The sequence below is a fragment of the Oncorhynchus keta genome, chromosome 1 (assembly GCF_023373465.1).
Source record: "Oncorhynchus keta strain PuntledgeMale-10-30-2019 chromosome 1, Oket_V2, whole genome shotgun sequence".
Lineage (NCBI taxonomy): Eukaryota > Metazoa > Chordata > Actinopteri > Salmoniformes > Salmonidae > Oncorhynchus > Oncorhynchus keta.
In genome coordinates, this window is record NC_068421.1 from 90,846,762 (window position 1) to 90,864,474 (window position 17,713).

The window sequence follows — 17,713 nt, forward strand, 5'->3', positions numbered from 1 at the left end:
GGTCATGTGACATGATAGTCCAAACCACGGGGCCCTAATTATGGCATCTGTCAGCATGTGCAGCCCCATTTAGGTGGTGGGCCGAACCTGCAAGACTTGAACATTCCGATGATGTGTTGGCACAGTGAATTCTTGCACATGTTCTCATAAAAAAAAAAGTATATTTCATTCTGTCTGCTCAGGCAAATTAGCCAAACTGCTAAACATAGAACCAATCAGAACTCCCGTACATACCCCTCGTGATGAAGGCAGCCAATGACCTGCTTCTATTTAGGACGTAAACACAGCCCAAAGACTGAAATATCTGCTTTTGAGTGCACTTAAAGCTTCTTTTCCGAGCAACAACGTGTGCGTTTGTAGCTATGAACAGCTGACAGAAGGTTAGTTAAGTTTGAGTTATTTTCTTTTTTAATCAGATATGAACTAATGGATGATGCCAGAAGTAGCGATGGAGCTTGAATCTGATGGAGGTGGAAATAAGGAGGAATGGACTTTTGTCTAAAAGAATGGTAAAAAAAAAGGATGATTGACGTGGGAAAAGAAAACACACCTATAAGCCTATAGTATCTGGTAGGGGTTAGTTTGTTAGGCCTCACTCTAGATGATGATAATTGTCCTGTGTCTTGTTTTGACCTACAGCCCAGGGCACCTGTCAAAGGGAGACATTTCTGTGTCGGAAGATTAAAATGCTAAATATAAAAACGCAAGGTAAATAACGATGTTTTCGGTTAACAGCGCAGAAATGTAACGATGCACCTACGAAGGTTTTGGGAAACCGACTCCAGTTTAGTTGAAGAATCTACTGCAGCGTTTTGTATAGGCAAACCTGTTTACAGCCATAAATGGAGACAAACAAATCTTTCGTTATATCCCATTATATGGTGTACAATCTGTTCGCTAACTCCAACTAAGCCTATTGATAGGGCTCCCGAGTGGCCGCAGCGGTCTAAGGCACTGCATCTCAGTGGAAGAGGCATCACTGCAATACCTGGTTCGAATCCAGGCTGCATCACATCCGGCCGTGATTGGGAATCCCATAGGGTGGCGACCCAGGTTCGTCCGGGTTTGGCCTGGGTAGGCCGTCATTGTAAATAAGAATTTGTTCTTAACTGACTTGCCTAGTTAAAAACATTTTTAAATAATGTGGCTAATCTTATGTCAGTATGAATGAAATAGTGAGCCCTGCCTTAGTGATTGTATATAAGCGCCGTTTAGAGGGTTCGAAGAGTGGAACACCATCAATAGCTGGGATAGTAGAGACTCGACACCATCTCAAATCAAACACCATCTCTAAGCAGTTAATATGAAAGAGGAATTTTTTAGACAGGTCAGGCATTACTAATCTAATTATCATCCTTACAATTGTATTAGCTTTATTTAACCCTTATTTTACCAGGTAAATTGAACTAGAACACATTCTCATTTACAGCAACGACTTGGGGAACAGGGAGGGGGGTGAATGGGCCAGTTGTAAACTGGGGATGATTAGGTGACCGTGATGGTATTAGTGCCAGATTGGGATTTTAGCCAGGACACCGGGGTTAACAACCCTACTCTTATGATAAGTGCCATGGGATCTTTAGTGACCACAGAGAGTCAGGACACCTGTTTAATGTCCCATCCGAAAGACGGAACCCTTTACAATACTTGTGCTATAGATTTTTGTAGTCTTACATGTTTACTTGGAATAATGATTTCTAAAGCTCCATATCCTGGAATGACATGCTAGTGATTCAATTCTTTGTTAGGGGCAATCAGTCAATGAATAAGAAGAAAATTGACTTATTTAAAATTGAGACGCTGCCCATGCTGTCAGATATAGTAGTTTCATTGATACAAAGATGAGTCCTCTATCTATATCTATGCCCTGTTGTTCAGGAGCATATCTGCCCTCTCATTGGCTAGAATGCTCCCACCTGATTCTGCCTCCTCCCTTTGACAATTTTTGGTCTCGTTCCCTCATATTAATCTCTGGACCTCTTCTGCTTTTTTTCTTTGTTACCCTGTCATCATCAATGGTGATTTTAGCATGTAAATCTTGGTGGGGCAAACAAAAAAAAAAAGTGTTTTTGTGCAGTCAGCAAAGCCACAACACTAAACAATACATTAATTGCACTATAAGAGACAAACATGCCCACAAACTGTTAGGGCCCACAAAGCTGTCCCATCAGCAGAGGTTTCCTTTCTGCACCATGGAGTGAATCCTTACCACCACTACACCTGGCTATCAGCGGAGCCTTGTCTGGCAGCGAAACAGTTCATTCAGTCTCATTTACTGCCTTTTTAAAAACCTTAGCTGATATGCCAGACTTGCTTAAACAAATGTGGTTACTACTGACTCCTTGTGGAGTTGAAAATAACCACATTCTCCTTCAGTAATCAAATTAACATTATTACAGTTATGTTCAGTATATGTATTCTTATATCATTAACACTTATCTCAAAGTATAAGCAAGTGCAAGCAAACAAGGTAGGCCTATTTCTTTAGCACTTTCAAAATGGACACCAACAGACATTGATGTAAGTTTAGTTAAATTCAGCAAGATGTTGAGGCCTTAACTTTACACTTCTTTAAGTCATGAGAGAGAGCGAGAGACAGACACTCTGTTAGCCTACCATTTGAAGTATTTTATTCGACCTATGTGGTCTAAAAATAAATAAATACAATCCTGAGGATCCACTTCTATATAAAATATACCGACACAGACCGCAACGACAAACAAAAACTCTTGCAATATTCATTGGAATTACATGGGTCTATTACTGAACTTTTTGGCAAAAACAGATATATGAATGGGAAGAGACTGTCACTGGTAAACATGGTTACAAACCCAACAACATCATATACTATCTCCTCCTTGTCAAGAAAAGCACGAGCTAATTATAATACACAAAGTAAGAAAAACAATGAAATCATACCAACATTGCATGAAATGATGAATAAGAGACCTAAACAAGCAATAGGCCTATAACAATTGAGATGTACAAACTATGGCATAAGGAAAAGATGAGCGGACAAGAGGCAATCCGTAATTTCGATCAAGACATAAATGATCGAGCTAAAATGGACATGGTCAGTATAAGTATTTGTTCAGCACTTTTGAAATGTAAAGCGACAGAATCCAGAACATGGGCCATTCTTAAAGTGTTCTCCCTGTACACCAAGTCAGAACCATTGGATAAATAAAGGGGGCATATAAGCAGACAAAGAAAGTTCTTACAATATTCGATGATGACATTTCTCTAAAACAGCCTATAGGCTACATGTGCGCCACCAAGTCAGAACAGCAGGCTAAATTCTGAGGGGGGAAAGGGACCACAGGCCTGCGAGCCTCTTGCCTAAGCACTCCCTTGGTGCCTTCCCCCTTGGGAACAAATGAAAACAGGATAAACAATTTCAATAATCAAAACAGTGAGTCCTAATGACACATACCAGACATAACCAATCAACTCCTTCAGCAACAACTGACATAGTATATACCAAATCGCTTTCTGAAAACCACCAACACTATATAACCCCCAGCTCCATGAAAAACATCCAACACAGCTCTCAGCAATTGCATTCTCTATATCACAATCAATCTTTCTGCATTCTCCTCCCAGCAATGATCTCTCTCCTAAACAACAGAACACTGGCTTTTATAACTGGAGAAGGAGTCTAACGGAATACAGCTGTAACTTATCGAGGTGGCGGGGTCAGCTCCAATTTGCCGTGGAGTTGACCAATCAGCTGCTTGGGGGATTTCAGGAAGCAATCTCCTGAAACACACTCAATTACACAAACTACAACACAGAAACTGGGGAACGTAACACTGTGGCCAATGACCTTGAGCCCTCTTAGATGGGCACTTCTAATATATATCTATGGCAGCATCCAAAGGGGATTGAACTGCCTAGCTCCCTGTAGATTCTGCGGTGAGGTAGTGTCCCCATGAGTGACAGAACTGTCATGGCTGTTGTAAGGAGCTGACCAAGGTGCAGCGTGGTGAGCGTACATTTTCTCTTTTAATCCAAATGACGCCAAACAAAAATAATAAACACCACAAAAACAAACCGTGACGCTCACAAGCAAAGTGCTCTAAACAGAGTCAACCTCCCACAAACACAGGTGGGGAAAAAGGGTACCTAAGTATGGTTCCCAATCAGAGACAACGATAGACAGCTGTCCCTGATTGAGAACCATACCCGGCCAACCACAAAGAAATAGAAAACATAGAATACCCAACCCAACTCACGCCCTAACCAAACAAAAATAGAGACATAAAAAGGATCTCTAAGGTCAGGGCGTGACAAGAACACTGAGCCAATCACACGGCAACTAGAGAAGATTACCAACCCCTACGCTGTGTATTTCCCCTTGGCCGCCCCACCACCACCACAGAAAGCACTGCTTTAGGCTGAATCAGCTGTATTTTGGAGCTGCCTTACTCAAGAACACAAGAAAGACACCATGATTGTATGCGGCTTTATTCACTCAATACATTTGATTTTACATTGTTTGCAAACTGATATGTAGCAAAATAACATGCAAAACAGGCATCAACCCCCCCCAATAAAATATATACTTCATTTAGCTAAACAGGCGGGGCTCAAAACAGCCATGAATGACTGGTCGCCACTGCTAATCAGGGATTTAGACCTGGGACACAAGGTGTGTGAAATGAATTATGAGGTAGAACAGAAAACCAGCAGGCGCCGGACCTTGTAGGGTCAGTAGTGGTGTGTGGGTAAAAGCACCGGGGAAGCCAAGACAGAAAGCAAATAAACATACTCAGTAATAACTGAGTTGTTTACTCTATAACCTGTCAGTTCTGCCTTGCAATCGTGATAAAGAGGCCTAAGGCCGAGACAATAGGAAGACACAGTGGCAGAATAAATTCAACCACACTTTTATTTCATCATAAAACCGGAGAGCAACCACTGTCTGGTGAAGTCCACAAAGCATATTGCACGTAACAAACAGTTACATGACCTACAGCATGGTCATGCAAGGTAATGTTCTGGATATTTTCGGACTACTAAACAACTATTGATTTAGAACCACAGAGAGTTACCGCACGTCTCAAAGAAAACAGGAGCTGCCTCCACTATTCCAGCACCATTTCAACTTCCAAATTTTAACATCTAAATCACCTCTGCTTAGTCTAATACAACTAAAAGATACCAAAAACTGTTTCGTCCAATCAACTTAAGCTAAATATGTGGCTGTCCATAGTACTGATTTCTGTGTGTGTGTGTGTGAGTAGAAAACAAAATTTTGACACAGCCTACTTGTCGTGAAATGTCAATGCCATCCTCCTCTTTCATGTTACCTAAACCGTCCGTGACTCTGTCATACAGTATACACTTATAGTTTTTGTTGTCCTGGGCTACCTGGTGTCATGACTTTGGTCTGTGGATGAGGTTTATGATGATGATCCATTCTGTGTGATGATTTAGGTATTTAGTAAATAAATAATTCAACCAAATTTTGTATTGCTGATTCAACTTGTTAGCCAGGGTTCGTGAAGATAACCAAGAATTTACAACTTTCAGATGAGACTAAACAAGGTGACGATTAAATATTGACTGCTATTGAAATAAAATATGACAAGGTCTTTAAGAGATTATTTGAAAGATAACAGCTCTATAAACATTATATTGTAGTGCCCCGAATTTCTAGTTAATTATTTACCTGATTAGCTCAATCAGGTAATATTAATTACAGAGAAATTATTTTATTGAATAGCATGTCAAATCACTTAATCCGGCATAGCCAAAGACACAACTCTGGCTAAAATGCTTGCTTGCTAGCCTAGCTTCCTTTCATGGGACAACCATGAAGTTAACATAAGAATACGACTTCTAGCTTCCTTTGGCATCCATGAATACACTAGTTCATCTGACACTGGGGAAGTAGATAAACGGCCTCATTGCCAAAATCCCGAAGTATCCTTTTAATAGATTGTATTTTATAAATAATGTTTTGATGTTGCATTTAACTGCCGTTATCAAGGTAATTTCCTCAGTAGGTGACGTAATTTCCTTAGAGGTTAGCATGTGAGAGAAGTCGGAGCTCAGGGATGATCGACAAGTTTCCCACTAGGAATTACCAGAGGTGGGACCAAGTCACAAGGTTCAAGTTTTATGTCGAGTGCAAAGTAGAACGGGTCGAGTCTCGAGCCGAGTCCAAGTCATGCATTCTAAGTCCAAGCAGAGAGGAAGAGAGAGGCCCAACTCAGAGGAAAATCTGTCTCCCTCCAAGAGGTGGTGTTTTTTTGTATGGAGGTCAAATGAGAGTGTTGAATTTGGTCAATAAAACAATTAATGGCTTATTTGCTACGTGAGGTTTACTTGATCTAATAGAGGTTTTGAAATGCTTAAGTTGTCACGAGTGTACTGATATAAGTATCACACGTGACATACCGGCAACTTTGAGAAAAAACACTTTATAGAGGAGTTGTCTCGAGATGGTTATGCATATTCTTGACATGAGGCTAGTAGCATAGCCTCTCTCTCCATTGAATACAGGCAGTTGACATCAACAACCCAATCCAAAGAAAGGATCGGCGGGAGCTAGACTGCTTTGAACAACGACTCCCATTGTTAGGGTGTCGAGACGTATCTTGTCAGTATATCCATAATCTTTGGTGCAAGTCAAGTCACAAGCTTTTTCAAGTCAATTAAACTCAAATCTATACATGCAATGACTTGTTCAACTACAAATATTTGTCTATTGATTGAGGCTACCAAAAATGCCCTTTTCATTATTTTGTCTACATAAGTAGGCCTATGTAATAATTCATTTGAACAAATTCCAAAAGCAAGCTTCATAAGTAAATTATACATTTTATGCAATTTCATACCAAAAGAACAGTAGGACTATGCTAGTAATTGTTGCTTGATTCCCCATTGCTGAGCTTGCAAATTCTTGATCACCAAACAATTTTTTTGGAGCTTGCATATTTATGGCAATCCTCTATGTACAATTTGACATTTGCTCTGCACCCCATCCTATATTACAGAAGTCCAGAGGACATACTGAGCCTTCAGAAAGTATTCGCACTCTTTGACTTTTTCACGTTGTTGTTGTGTTACAGCCTGAATTTAAAAATGTATTACATTTAGCTATTCTCGGCCTTGTCTCAGGATGATAAGTTGGTGGTTGAAGATATCCTTCTGGTGGTGTGGGGGCTGTGCTTTGGTAAAGTGGGTGGGGTTATATCCTGCCCGTTTGGCCCTATCCGGGGGTATCGTCGGAGGGGGCCACAGTGTCTCCAGACCCCTCCTGTCTCAGCCTCCAGTATTTATGCTGCAATAGTTTATGTGTTGGGGGGCTAGGGTCAGTCTTTTATAACTGGAGTATTTATCCTGTCTTATCTGGTGTCCTGTGTGAATGTAAGTACTCTGTCTGTGAGATAAGGAAGGAAGGCTCTCTCTCTCTATATACCTCTCTCTCTCTATGCCTCAGGACTACCTGGCCTGATGACTCCTTGCTATGAGGTGCTGACCTGTTGCATTCTCTACAACCAATGTAATTATTATCTGACCCTGCTGGTCATCTATGAACATTTGAACATCTTGGCCATCTTCTGTTATAATCTCCACCAGGCACAGACAGAAGAGGACTGGCCACCCCTCATAGCCTGGTTCCTCTCTAGGTGTCTTCCTAGGTTTTGGCCTTTCTATGGAGTTTTTCCTAGCCACTGTGCTTCTACACCTGCATTGCTTGCTGTTTGGGGTTTTAGGCTGTGTGTCTGTACAGCACTGTGACAGCTGATCAGCTGATTTAAGAAGGGCTTTATAAATACATTTGATTGATTGAGTTTGTAACTGGCTCACACACACACACACACACACACAACTCCATAATGTCAAAGAAATAAGACATGAAATGCTGAGATGTCTTGAGTCAATGACAAACCTAAGTAAGTCAAATAATACGTTGCAAGGACTCACTCAGCGTGCAATAATAATGTTTAACATGATTTTTTAAAAGACTACCTCATCTCTGTACCCATACAATATGTAAGGTCCCTCAGTTGAGCAATGCATTTCAAACAAAGACCAGGGAGGTTTTCCAATGCCTCGCAAAGAAGAGTGAGTACCTATTGGTAAAAGGACAAATGTTTTTAAGCAGACACTGAACATCCCTTTGAGCACGGTGAAGTTATTAAACTTTGGATGATGTATCAACATACCCAGTCACTGCAAAGATACAGCCTCCTTCCTAACCCATTTACCGGAGAGGAAGGAAACCGCTCAGGGAGGCCAATGGGGACTTTAAAACAGTTAGAGTGACAGGAGAAAACTGAGGATGGATCAACAACATTGTAGTTACCCCACAATACTAACCTAATTGACAGAGTGAAAAGGAAGCCCGTACAGAATACAAATATTCCAAAACATGCTTCCTGTTTGCAACAAGGCACTAAAGTAATACTTTTTTTAAATGTGGCAAAGCAATTCACTTTTTGTCCTGACTACATGACAAAAGTTTGGTCGAGATCACAAGATAATCAAAAAAGTACCACTCGTCATCCATTAATTTGTTCAGATGTACGCTAACCACTTCATCAAGGAGCCCTGCAGCAGCGTCGATATTTAAGCCCTGAACAATGCTCGACATGCAGCACTGTCTCCAAGACTACAGGCAATCGCATTGCAAGGAACAAGGCTAGTCTTGTGAGCCAGCTAGGTAGTCTTGTTAGCTAGCAACCTAGCGATACTGATTGTTAACTTGCATAACTGATACATGTATAGTTAAGGGAGACTTCATGTTTTGTGGATATTATTTAAATTTACAGTGGGTGAGCTCCATTCCCGACAGGCTGAGCAGATTCAACGTCAGCCACAGTGAATTCTATAATGTTGTCATTGATGAGAATGAATCTAAAAATCTATTGACATTCAGAATAGACTTTGTTTAGACAGCTAGCCTGTATTGTAGTTGCATGACCAGAGACAAATCTTTTAAAAAGGTACAGTATTTGATTTGGAGTGGTACAGTGTTGATTTAAAGGATCCTTCCAACTAGACGTCAAGTGATAAAAATCCCAAGTTATCAATTAAAAGCTTATGGAAAGTCTGCACTTCTTCTCATGTGAAAACGACAGTTTATTAAATATTCTACAGCTGTAATGTCATCAATCAAATCAAACTTTATTTATATAGCACATTTCTTACAACAAATGCATTTCAAGATGTTCTAAGTCACGCATTGAACAGCATATAGCACTTAATAACATCCTTCCTGTTGGCACTCTATAGGTGACCGGGGGATTCTCTCAACAACATGTGAATTTGCCTCCATGGAGCTCATCAGTGTAGCCTATTTTGGAGGTTCACAATATCATCCATACGGATGTGGAATGCGAGTGGAGGAAGCCAACCGTATCCACAACCAGGTACAGTCAGTGGAGGAAGCCAACCGTATCCACAACCAGGTACAGTCAGTGGAGGAAGCCAACCTTATCCACAACCAGGTACAGTCAGTGGAGGAAGCCAACCTTATCCACAACCAGGTACAGTCAGTGGAGGAAGCCAACCGTATCCACAACCAGGTACAGTCAGTGGAGGGTACAGTCAGTGGAGGAAGCAACCGTATCCACAACCAGGTACAGTCAGTGGAGGGTAAGCCAACCGTATCCAACCAGGTACAGTCAGTGGAGGAAGCCAACCGTATCCACAACCAGGTACAGTCAGTGGAGGAAGTCAACCGTATCCACAACCAGGTACAGTCAGTGGAGGAAGCCAACCGTATCCAACCAGGTACAGTCAGTGGAGGAAGCAGTCCACAACCAGGAGTCAGTGGAAGCCAACCGTATCCACAACCAGGTACAGTCAGTGGAGGAAGCCACAACCAGGTACAGTCCACAACCAGGTACAGTCAGTGGAGGAAGCCAACCGTATCCACAACCAGGTACAGTCAGTGGAGGAAGCCAACCGTATCCACAACCAGGTACAGTCAGTGGAGGAGGCCAACCGCCAACCAGTATCCACAACCAGGTACAGTCAGTGGAGGAAGCCAACCGTATCCACCAGGTACCAGTGGAGGAAGCCAACAGTCAGTGGAGGAAGCCAACCGTATCCACAACCAGGTACAGTCAGTGGAGGAAGCCAACCGTATCCACAACCAGGTACAGTCAGTGGAGGAAGCCAACCGTATCCAACCAGGTACAGTCAGTGGAGGAAGCCAACCGTATCCACAACCAGGTACAGTCAGTGGAGGAAGCCAACCGTATCCAACCAGGTACAGTCAGTGGAGGAAGCCAACCGTATCCACAACCAGGTACAGTCAGTGGAGGAAGCCAACCGTATCCACAACCAGGTACAGTCAGTGGAGGAAGCCAACCGTATCCAGTGGAGGAAGCAACCAGGTACAGTCAGTGGAGGAAGCCAACCGTATCCAACCGTATCCACAACCAGGTACAGTCAGTGGAGGAAGCCAACCGTATCCACAACCAGGTACAGTCAGTGGAGGAAGCCAACCGTATCCAACCAGGTACAGTCAGTGGAGGAAGCCAACCGTGTCCACAACCAGGTACAGTCAGTGGAGGAAGCCAACCGTATCCACAACCAGGTACAGTCAGTGGAGGAAGCCAACCGTATCCACAACCAGGTACAGTCAGTGGAGGAAGCCAACCGTATCCACAACCAGGTACAGTCAGTGGAGGAAGCCAACCGTATCCACAACCAGGTACAGTCAGTGGAGGAAGCCAACCAGGTACAGTCAGTATCCACAACCAGGTACAGTCAGTGGAGGAAGCCAACCGTATCCACAACCAGGTACAGTCAGTGGAGGAAGCCAACCGTATCCACAACCAGGTACAGTCAGTGGAGGAAGCCAACCGTATCCACAACCAGGTACAGTCAGTGGAGGAAGCCAACCGTATCCACAACCAGGTACAGTCAGTGGAGGAAGCCAACCGTATCCACAACCAGGTACAGTCAGTGGAGGAAGCCAACCGTATCCACAACCAGGTACAGTCAGTGGAGGAAGCCAACCGTATCCACAACCAGGTACAGTCAGTGGAGGAAGCCAACCGTATCCACAACCAGGTACAGTCAGTGGAGGAAGCCAACCGTATCCAATCAGGTACAGTCAGTGGAGGAAGCCAACCGTATCCAATCAGGTACAGTCAGTGGAGGAAGCCAACCGTATCCAATCAGGTACAGTCAGTGGAGGACCTGTACCCGGCCGAAGACTACAACCCTCTGTCCCGAGAGCCCTCAGAGGAGGTTAAGGAACAGTCTCTGCGGCAGGTTCAGCAGAATGTCATTTCTCCTTGAACCTGAGCCAGAACTGCTACCCTCCCTGTCATTCCTGTTTGTACCAGACATTGTTAAATGCGGTATGCAGGTATCCTGACTGCCATGGCGCTAAAAGGAGAGCAACAGTTGGGCGGCGTACCAACCCTCAACTGGCACACAACGAGGAGAGGGAGGTTGACGCACAGCAATGATGGAGACAGCACTTAGGATCAAGCGTGTTACTCCGTCACAGATTAAAAGGGTCTTTAGATTACAGTCGTTGGATGGAGTGTTGTCTGTAAAGTTGGGGTACAGAAAACAAAGAGGATTGGCATCAAGGCATTCAATATGGTTACAGGGATGGATGTGCAGGATTTCATGGCTTTTGGTCACGGGGTCTGGGTGCCTCGCCGATTGGTCTGGTGAGTGTCCCCATGGTGCTTACTAAGGGACCTTAACATTGAAGAGGCAGTGAAGTCGAAGGATTTATTTATCAAGGGAGGGTCTTAACACTTCCGTGAAGACCATCCTTATTGGCACCAAGGTCAGCTACACATCACTGGAAGGGACACCTGCACCTTCATTGTCGTGGACGATCAAAGCCTCCATCACCGTCCCCATCCAGCGTGACGACCTCTGACATGCTCATAATGCTCCTCCTGTTAGTTGCCGTTTTCAGGGAAGCCAATGGTCCAAAAATATTCCACATAGTTCTCACACACACCTCCCAGAATAGGTCATATAACATACACGTTTTGCTCAAAGCAGCCAACCAAAGTAATGTAGTTAAAGTAAGTTCAATCACAAAGGCTGGTCTGAAGCGCAGAATTTGAGAATTTATATCGGTGATGTGTAAACAATGTCTTACCCCCAGAATGAGAGAGAGAGTATATCACTTCCAGCAGATCACCTTGCTGAGGATGGCGTTGATCGTGCTTCTCGTGGTGTGAGTCTGGCGTTCCGCATGTCTCGCCTCATGTCTAAAACATGGAGAAAAGGGGACAAAGTAAAAAGGTTGAATTTGTAGATGCATCTGTTTTACACAATATTGTATATTTGTATAATATGTTACTGAGCTGTCTGTCCACAGGCCCGATGTGCTGTGTTCCTCACAACTGGGCCCTCTCGCTCGGATCACGTTGGCACAAGATGTCCATGCACCGGATGATCCGAGACATGCACTCCTGTTGGACTGGAAAACAAAAGGGTCAGTGGTATGTAGGGCCGTATCAGCATCTTTATCTGGACAAAGAACACATTGTCCAAGGTGGAGTTTGTGTTATGATAAACAATGTGACAAGTGTTCCCTCAACAGCCAATCGTCGAATCAAACCAAACTTAATTTGTCACATGCACCGAATACAGCAAGTGTAGACCTTACTGTGAAATGCTGTTTGATTGAGTGTGTGGACAGGTGTCTTTTATACAGGTAACGTGTTCAAACAGGTGCAGTTAATACAGGTAATGAGTGGAGAACAGGAGGGCTTCTTAAAGAAAAACTAACAGGTTTGTGAGAGCCGGAATTCTTACTGGTTGGTAGGTGATCAAATACATATGTCATGCAATAGAAATGCAAATTAATTACTTAAAAATCATACAATGTGATTTTCTGGATTTTTGTTTTAGATTCCGTCTCTCACAGTTGAAGTGTACCCATGATTAAAAAAAATACAGACCTCTACATGCTTTGTAAGTAGGAAAACCTGCAAAATCGGCAGTGTATCAAATACTTGTTCACCCCACTGTACACCTTAGCCAAATACATTTAAACTCCGTTTTTTTTTACAATTCCTGACATTTAATCCAAGTAAAAAATCCCTTTCTTAGGTCAGTTAGGATCATCACTTTATTTTAAGAATGTGACATGTCAGAATAATAGTAGAGAGAATTAGTTATTTCAGCTTTCATGTCTTTCATCACATTCCCAGTGGGTCAGAAGTTTACATACACCCAATTAGTATTTGGTAGCATTGCCTTTAAATTGTTTAACTTGGGTCAAATGTTTTGGGTAGCCTTCCACAATAAATTGGGTGAATTTTGGCCCATTTCTCCTGACAGAGCAGGTGTAACTGAGTCGGGTTTGTAGGCCTCCTTGCTCGCACACGCTTTTTCAGTTCTGTCCACACATTTTCTATAGAATTGAGGTCAGGGCTTTGTGATGGCCACTCCAATACCTTGACTTTGTTGTCCTTAAGCCATTTTGCCACAACGTTGGAAGTATGGTTGTCCGTGTATGAAGTATGAAGTATGAAGTATGAAGTATGCTTGTCCGTGTATGAAGTATGAAGTATGAAGTATGAAGTATGCTTGTCCGTGTATGAAGTATGAAGTATGAAGTATGAAGTATGCTTGTCCGTGTATGAAGTATGAAGTATGAAGTATGAAGTATGAAGTATGCTTGTCCGTGTATGAAGTATGAAGTATGAAGTATGAAGTATGCTTGTCCGTGTATGAAGTATGAAGTATGAAGTATGAAGTATGAAGTATGAAGTATGAAGTATGTTTGGGGTCATTGTTCATCTTATATGAAGTAGTTCTAAATGACCCTATAGAAAAATTAAAGGCGGAAAAACGATTGGAATCATGTCCGGGTTTTACCGCTAGGTTTTATGGGTATTACAACTCATACTGTGGTACTCAATACCGTAAGCTTATGTTAGAAACCAGATAAAATAGGCAACTGAATAAATCTAAAATACAAATTCAAATATGAAAGATATGTATTTTTCCCCATTCAGTTTCGTACTCGTGACCCCCCAGAACTTAATCCACTGTGCAAGCGCACCTGGCATGTGATTGACAGTCCAATCAGAGGGCTGAGTGTGCATTTCACTAGCCAATCTGTGAGTTTTTGATCATATGTGACGCTACCAGCGGCTACTTGGCGCGTTGAAAACAACTGGGAATATGAGGTCAAATCATGACGTCTTCAGGTTGTGAAGTCGGAGCTCTAGAAAGAGGCCCGAGTTGGAATTATGAGTTGGATGACCGTTCAAATCAACCCCCCAAATAGAACCCACCCCTCCCCAGTTGGTTTGAACGCACTGAAGTCTGAGATGTTTTTCTTTTAATATTAAGCGAATATGACGATACATAGGCCTGTAGCCTAAACATTACAACAATATTATTACGGGAATAAAATGGAAATGGACATTAATTATATTAGAATCGCTCTTCCTCTCTGATTTTACAAATGTCTGCTAAGGTATATTCTAAACGATTCACTTTTGCAATACATTTATCTTGAAAAAAAGAGACTGCTGAATCTAAATGGTCCGCACCCACAGGTGGCGCTACAGAGATTTCACTGGTGTTTTATCTTGGAAAAACCCTCATTACCCAACATCCACCGCTAAACTTTCCTTCCGGTTTGTGCGCCATTAAAGAAAGCAGGTAAGAATTTGATGAAGAATTTATATCATCTAAAATCTTTACAAAATCTTTGACATCCTTCTTTTTTCACTAATATGAATAAAACCAACACAATGTATATGTATTGCTTAAAGGATGCTTCCAATATTGTCGTGATAAATATACGATTTTCACGGTAAACATCAACCTAAAGTTGCTGCGCTTTACATGGCCTCTTTCCCTACACATGTGAACCACATGGGCTTGTTATTGCTGGAGCTTCGCAACGAGACTATTTTTTTTACAATGAGATAATATGCATGTCCTTGACAAAAAAAAAATCTGCTTTAATGCAAACCCGTACTTCTATCGTCAGTAGTAAGAGTAATGACCTAGTTGTCTACGTTTGCTAGCTAACATTGTTCACGGTTAGAGGCTAGCCACCATTCTGTCATAACCATTTTTGGCTACTTTGCTGAATCAATAGTCCTAACGTTAACACCTAAAGTAGTGTATTACATGACTGGAGTGTGGCTAGTTAAATATACATTGCAGTTGACGACACTGCTATGCTTTATCTTGGCCAGGTCGCAGTTGTAAATGAGAACTAGTTCAACTAGCCTACCTGGTTAAATAAAGGTGGGGGGAAAAAATACAATGAGCGTTGTAGGAAATCACCAGTAACGTGAGTTAGCTGGCTATCTTGCCAAGGCCACACCCGTAACAGTTGACATTAAAATAAAATTAAATGTTATTGGTCGCATACACACTTAACAATTATTGCTGGTGTAGCGAAATGCTTGTGTTCCTAGCGCCAACTGTGCCGTAATATCACTAACGGTACACACATTTTTAAAAGCAAAATAATGGAATTAAGAAATATTGGGATGAGTAATGCCTGGTCCTGTGTTTCACGAGCTGGGCCCCCCAAGAAGCTGCTTAAACAGCATGGTCGTTAAACAGATGTGCTGGGGACAATAAAAGGTCACTTGAAAATGTGTAGTTATGTCACACAACACAAGAGATGTCTCAAGTTGAGTTACCGTTCAATTGGCATGCTAACTGTAGGAATGTCCTGTTTTCTACCATAAGCCGCCTCCAATGTTATTTAAAGAATTTGGCAGGCCAAAGCTACAGGCAACAAACAGAATTGCATTTTATCGATGGAAATTTGAATGCACAGAAATACGTGACGAGAATCTTTTTTTCTTCTTTTTTTTTTTTTTTTTTACAAATCAAATATTTAGGTATCTGACCAACATCTGTATTCAGTCATGTAAAATCCATGGAATTAGGGCCTAGTGAATTTATTTCAATTGACTGATTTCCTCATAGGTCCTAACTCAGTAAAATCATTGAAATTGTTGGGAACAGTGGGTTAACTGCCTTGTTCATGGGGCAGAACGAAATATTTTTACATTGTCAGCTCAGGGATTTGATCTTGCAACCTTTTACTGGCCCAACGCTCTTAACCACTAGGCTACCTGCCACCTCTGAGGTACTGGAATGATTAAACAGTTGGTTTCTGGCTAAGGGCAGGGTGGCCTTGAGATAGAAGCTGTTTTTCATTCTCTGTCCCAGCTTTGATGCACCCGTACTGACACTGTAATGTAAGTTAGTTGGTCAGCAACTAGCTAGCCAGTTAAAGTCTCATGCTTTGAATTACATGTAACTAAACTTATATATTTTCTCTCTTTCTCTACAGACATGGCTATCAGGTATCCTATGGCCGTGGGGCTTAGCAAAGGCCACCCCGTAACCAAGAATGTGACCGCACCCAAACACGCCCGTAGACGAGGGGTGAGTTAATCTGATAGAAACCTGACAACCATTTCAGGTAGTGTGGTGTTGGTAGAGCCTAAGTCCTCCGGCAAAGGGTCTACTTTGCCAAAGGTGGTTGTTTCTTGACCCTGCTGGGTCAAGCCCCGCTCTGGCTCTGATTTTATAGTTTGGGTTCTATTCCCATAGCTGCCGTACCTGTAGTGACGGAAAGTGGTCAGGCTTTGCTCCCCGTTAACAGATTATAGGTCAACAATTTAACTTGAGCATAGGCTGTGATAGTGATCCAATTACAAAAGCAGGATAAGTTACAGTGCAGCTTGTTCAGTGCTGTTCTGTCGTTCCCCCTGCACACATTAACTAGTTTCCTACTATTCCTGTCTGTCTGCATCCCACGGCAGACAGGGACGCTTGGTCTCAGACACTTTTTAAAATTATATAAATGGTAGCTATCTGAATAAAAGCCCTTTCCCCCTCATGGTTAACGATCTATATTTCCACAGTGACTTTAGAACTGGTTGTTTGACAAACTGTTGCTGATTTTTCATTTCAGCGTCTGACCAAGCACAGCAAGTTTGTGCGTGACATGATCCGTGAGGTGTGCGGCTTCGCCCCTTACGAGAGGCGCGCCATGGAGTTGCTGAAGGTGTCCAAGGATAAACGTGCCCTCAAGTTCATCAAGAAGAGGGTATGTAAACTCCCCTGCTTACCAACCTGGGCAGGTATATTGGTGGTGTTGGCAACATGAAGGCATTTGCGCATGTCAGATGGTGTGTTTCTGAAGCTGCTTTCGTGTGTATCAACAGTGAACAAAACAGATTTTGTAGCACCCACATAATGTTAAACGTTACCACCTGTTGGTGGGAGATATGGACTGTTTGCATCATGGAGCATATATTGAAAGATTCGTCAACTATTGGATTAGACCTGTAGTTTGTCCAATCAGTTAATTGTCAAAGACAAGTTGTGCATTATGTAACTGCTATCCCTAAACATGTTGATTACTGAACTTATCCCAGAGACATGCTTTAGTGTTGTCATCCCGAGTATGGTAGTTTACCTGCATAGTGTGTGTTTGGTTTTTCCATTGTAATGTACCCTTTGTGTTTTCTTCCCAGATTGGCACTCACATCCGCGCCAAGAGAAAGAGGGAGGAGCTCAGCAATGTCCTGGCTGCCATGAGGAAGGCTGCTGCCAAGAAGGATTAAAGCTGTTCTTGCAAATAAATAAATTTGTATTTCAAAAAAAGTAAACTGTTTCATTGTTTCTCATGGAAGTGGTACTGTACTTACTCTGCAGAGACCCATTTATACTTTTATCAGAAATGCGCATTGTATTTGAATAGGTCTTG

The 17,713-nt window shown here is 42.3% G+C and overlaps 2 protein-coding genes and 1 non-coding gene across 37 annotated transcripts; all 3 read left to right on the forward strand.

The window, feature by feature from the left end:
* The first annotated feature begins 105 nt into the window (after positions 1 to 105).
* Positions 106 to 14,374, forward strand: LOC127908180 (rab-3-interacting molecule unc-10-like). 35 transcript variants are annotated; one of them, XM_052465232.1, is made up of 7 exons: positions 9,291 to 9,542; positions 9,636 to 9,674; positions 9,863 to 9,940; positions 10,080 to 10,118; positions 10,232 to 10,309; positions 10,523 to 10,678; positions 10,729 to 14,374. In XM_052465232.1, exons 1-7 carry the CDS (start codon positions 9,291 to 9,293, stop codon positions 11,269 to 11,271), a joined length of 1,185 nt encoding a protein of 394 aa, XP_052321192.1. In that variant the 3' UTR covers positions 11,272 to 14,374. The 35 variants fall into 35 exon arrangements, with proteins under 35 accessions (XP_052321357.1, XP_052321192.1, XP_052321189.1 ...); XM_052465229.1 differs by lacking the exon at positions 10,080 to 10,118 and adding an exon at positions 10,156 to 10,194; XM_052465263.1 differs by lacking the exon at positions 10,232 to 10,309.
* Positions 14,375 to 14,497: 123 nt separating this feature from the next.
* LOC118394241 (60S ribosomal protein L36) lies at positions 14,498 to 17,615 on the forward strand. The gene is made up of 4 exons (XM_035787461.2): positions 14,498 to 14,625; positions 16,289 to 16,383; positions 16,916 to 17,050; positions 17,481 to 17,615. Exons 2-4 carry the CDS (start codon positions 16,291 to 16,293, stop codon positions 17,568 to 17,570), a joined length of 318 nt encoding a protein of 105 aa, XP_035643354.1. The 5' UTR covers positions 14,498 to 14,625; positions 16,289 to 16,290; the 3' UTR covers positions 17,571 to 17,615.
* Positions 16,659 to 16,787, forward strand: LOC118396454 (small nucleolar RNA SNORA63). The gene has a single exon (XR_004828194.1). It is a non-coding gene; the product is annotated as a small nucleolar RNA SNORA63 (small nucleolar RNA).
* Positions 17,616 to 17,713: the final 98 nt, after the last annotated feature.

Coding starts and splice junctions, on each gene's coding strand:
- LOC127908180 (XM_052465228.1), top strand. CDS start 9,344: ATGTGGAATGCGAGTGGAGGAAGCCAACCGTATCCACAACCAGGTACA. Junction 10,484..10,522: donor AGCCAACCGTATCCAACCAG/GTACAGTCAGTG, acceptor GTCCACAACCAG/GTACAGTCAGTGGAGGAAGC. Junction 10,679..10,728: donor CCAACCGTATCCACAACCAG/GTACAGTCAGTG, acceptor ATCCACAACCAG/GTACAGTCAGTGGAGGAAGC.
- LOC118394241 (XM_035787461.2), top strand. CDS start 16,291: ATGGCTATCAGGTATCCTATGGCCGTGGGGCTTAGCAAAGGCCACCCC. Junction 16,384..16,915: donor AACACGCCCGTAGACGAGGG/GTGAGTTAATCT, acceptor TTTTCATTTCAG/CGTCTGACCAAGCACAGCAA. Junction 17,051..17,480: donor TCAAGTTCATCAAGAAGAGG/GTATGTAAACTC, acceptor TTTTCTTCCCAG/ATTGGCACTCACATCCGCGC.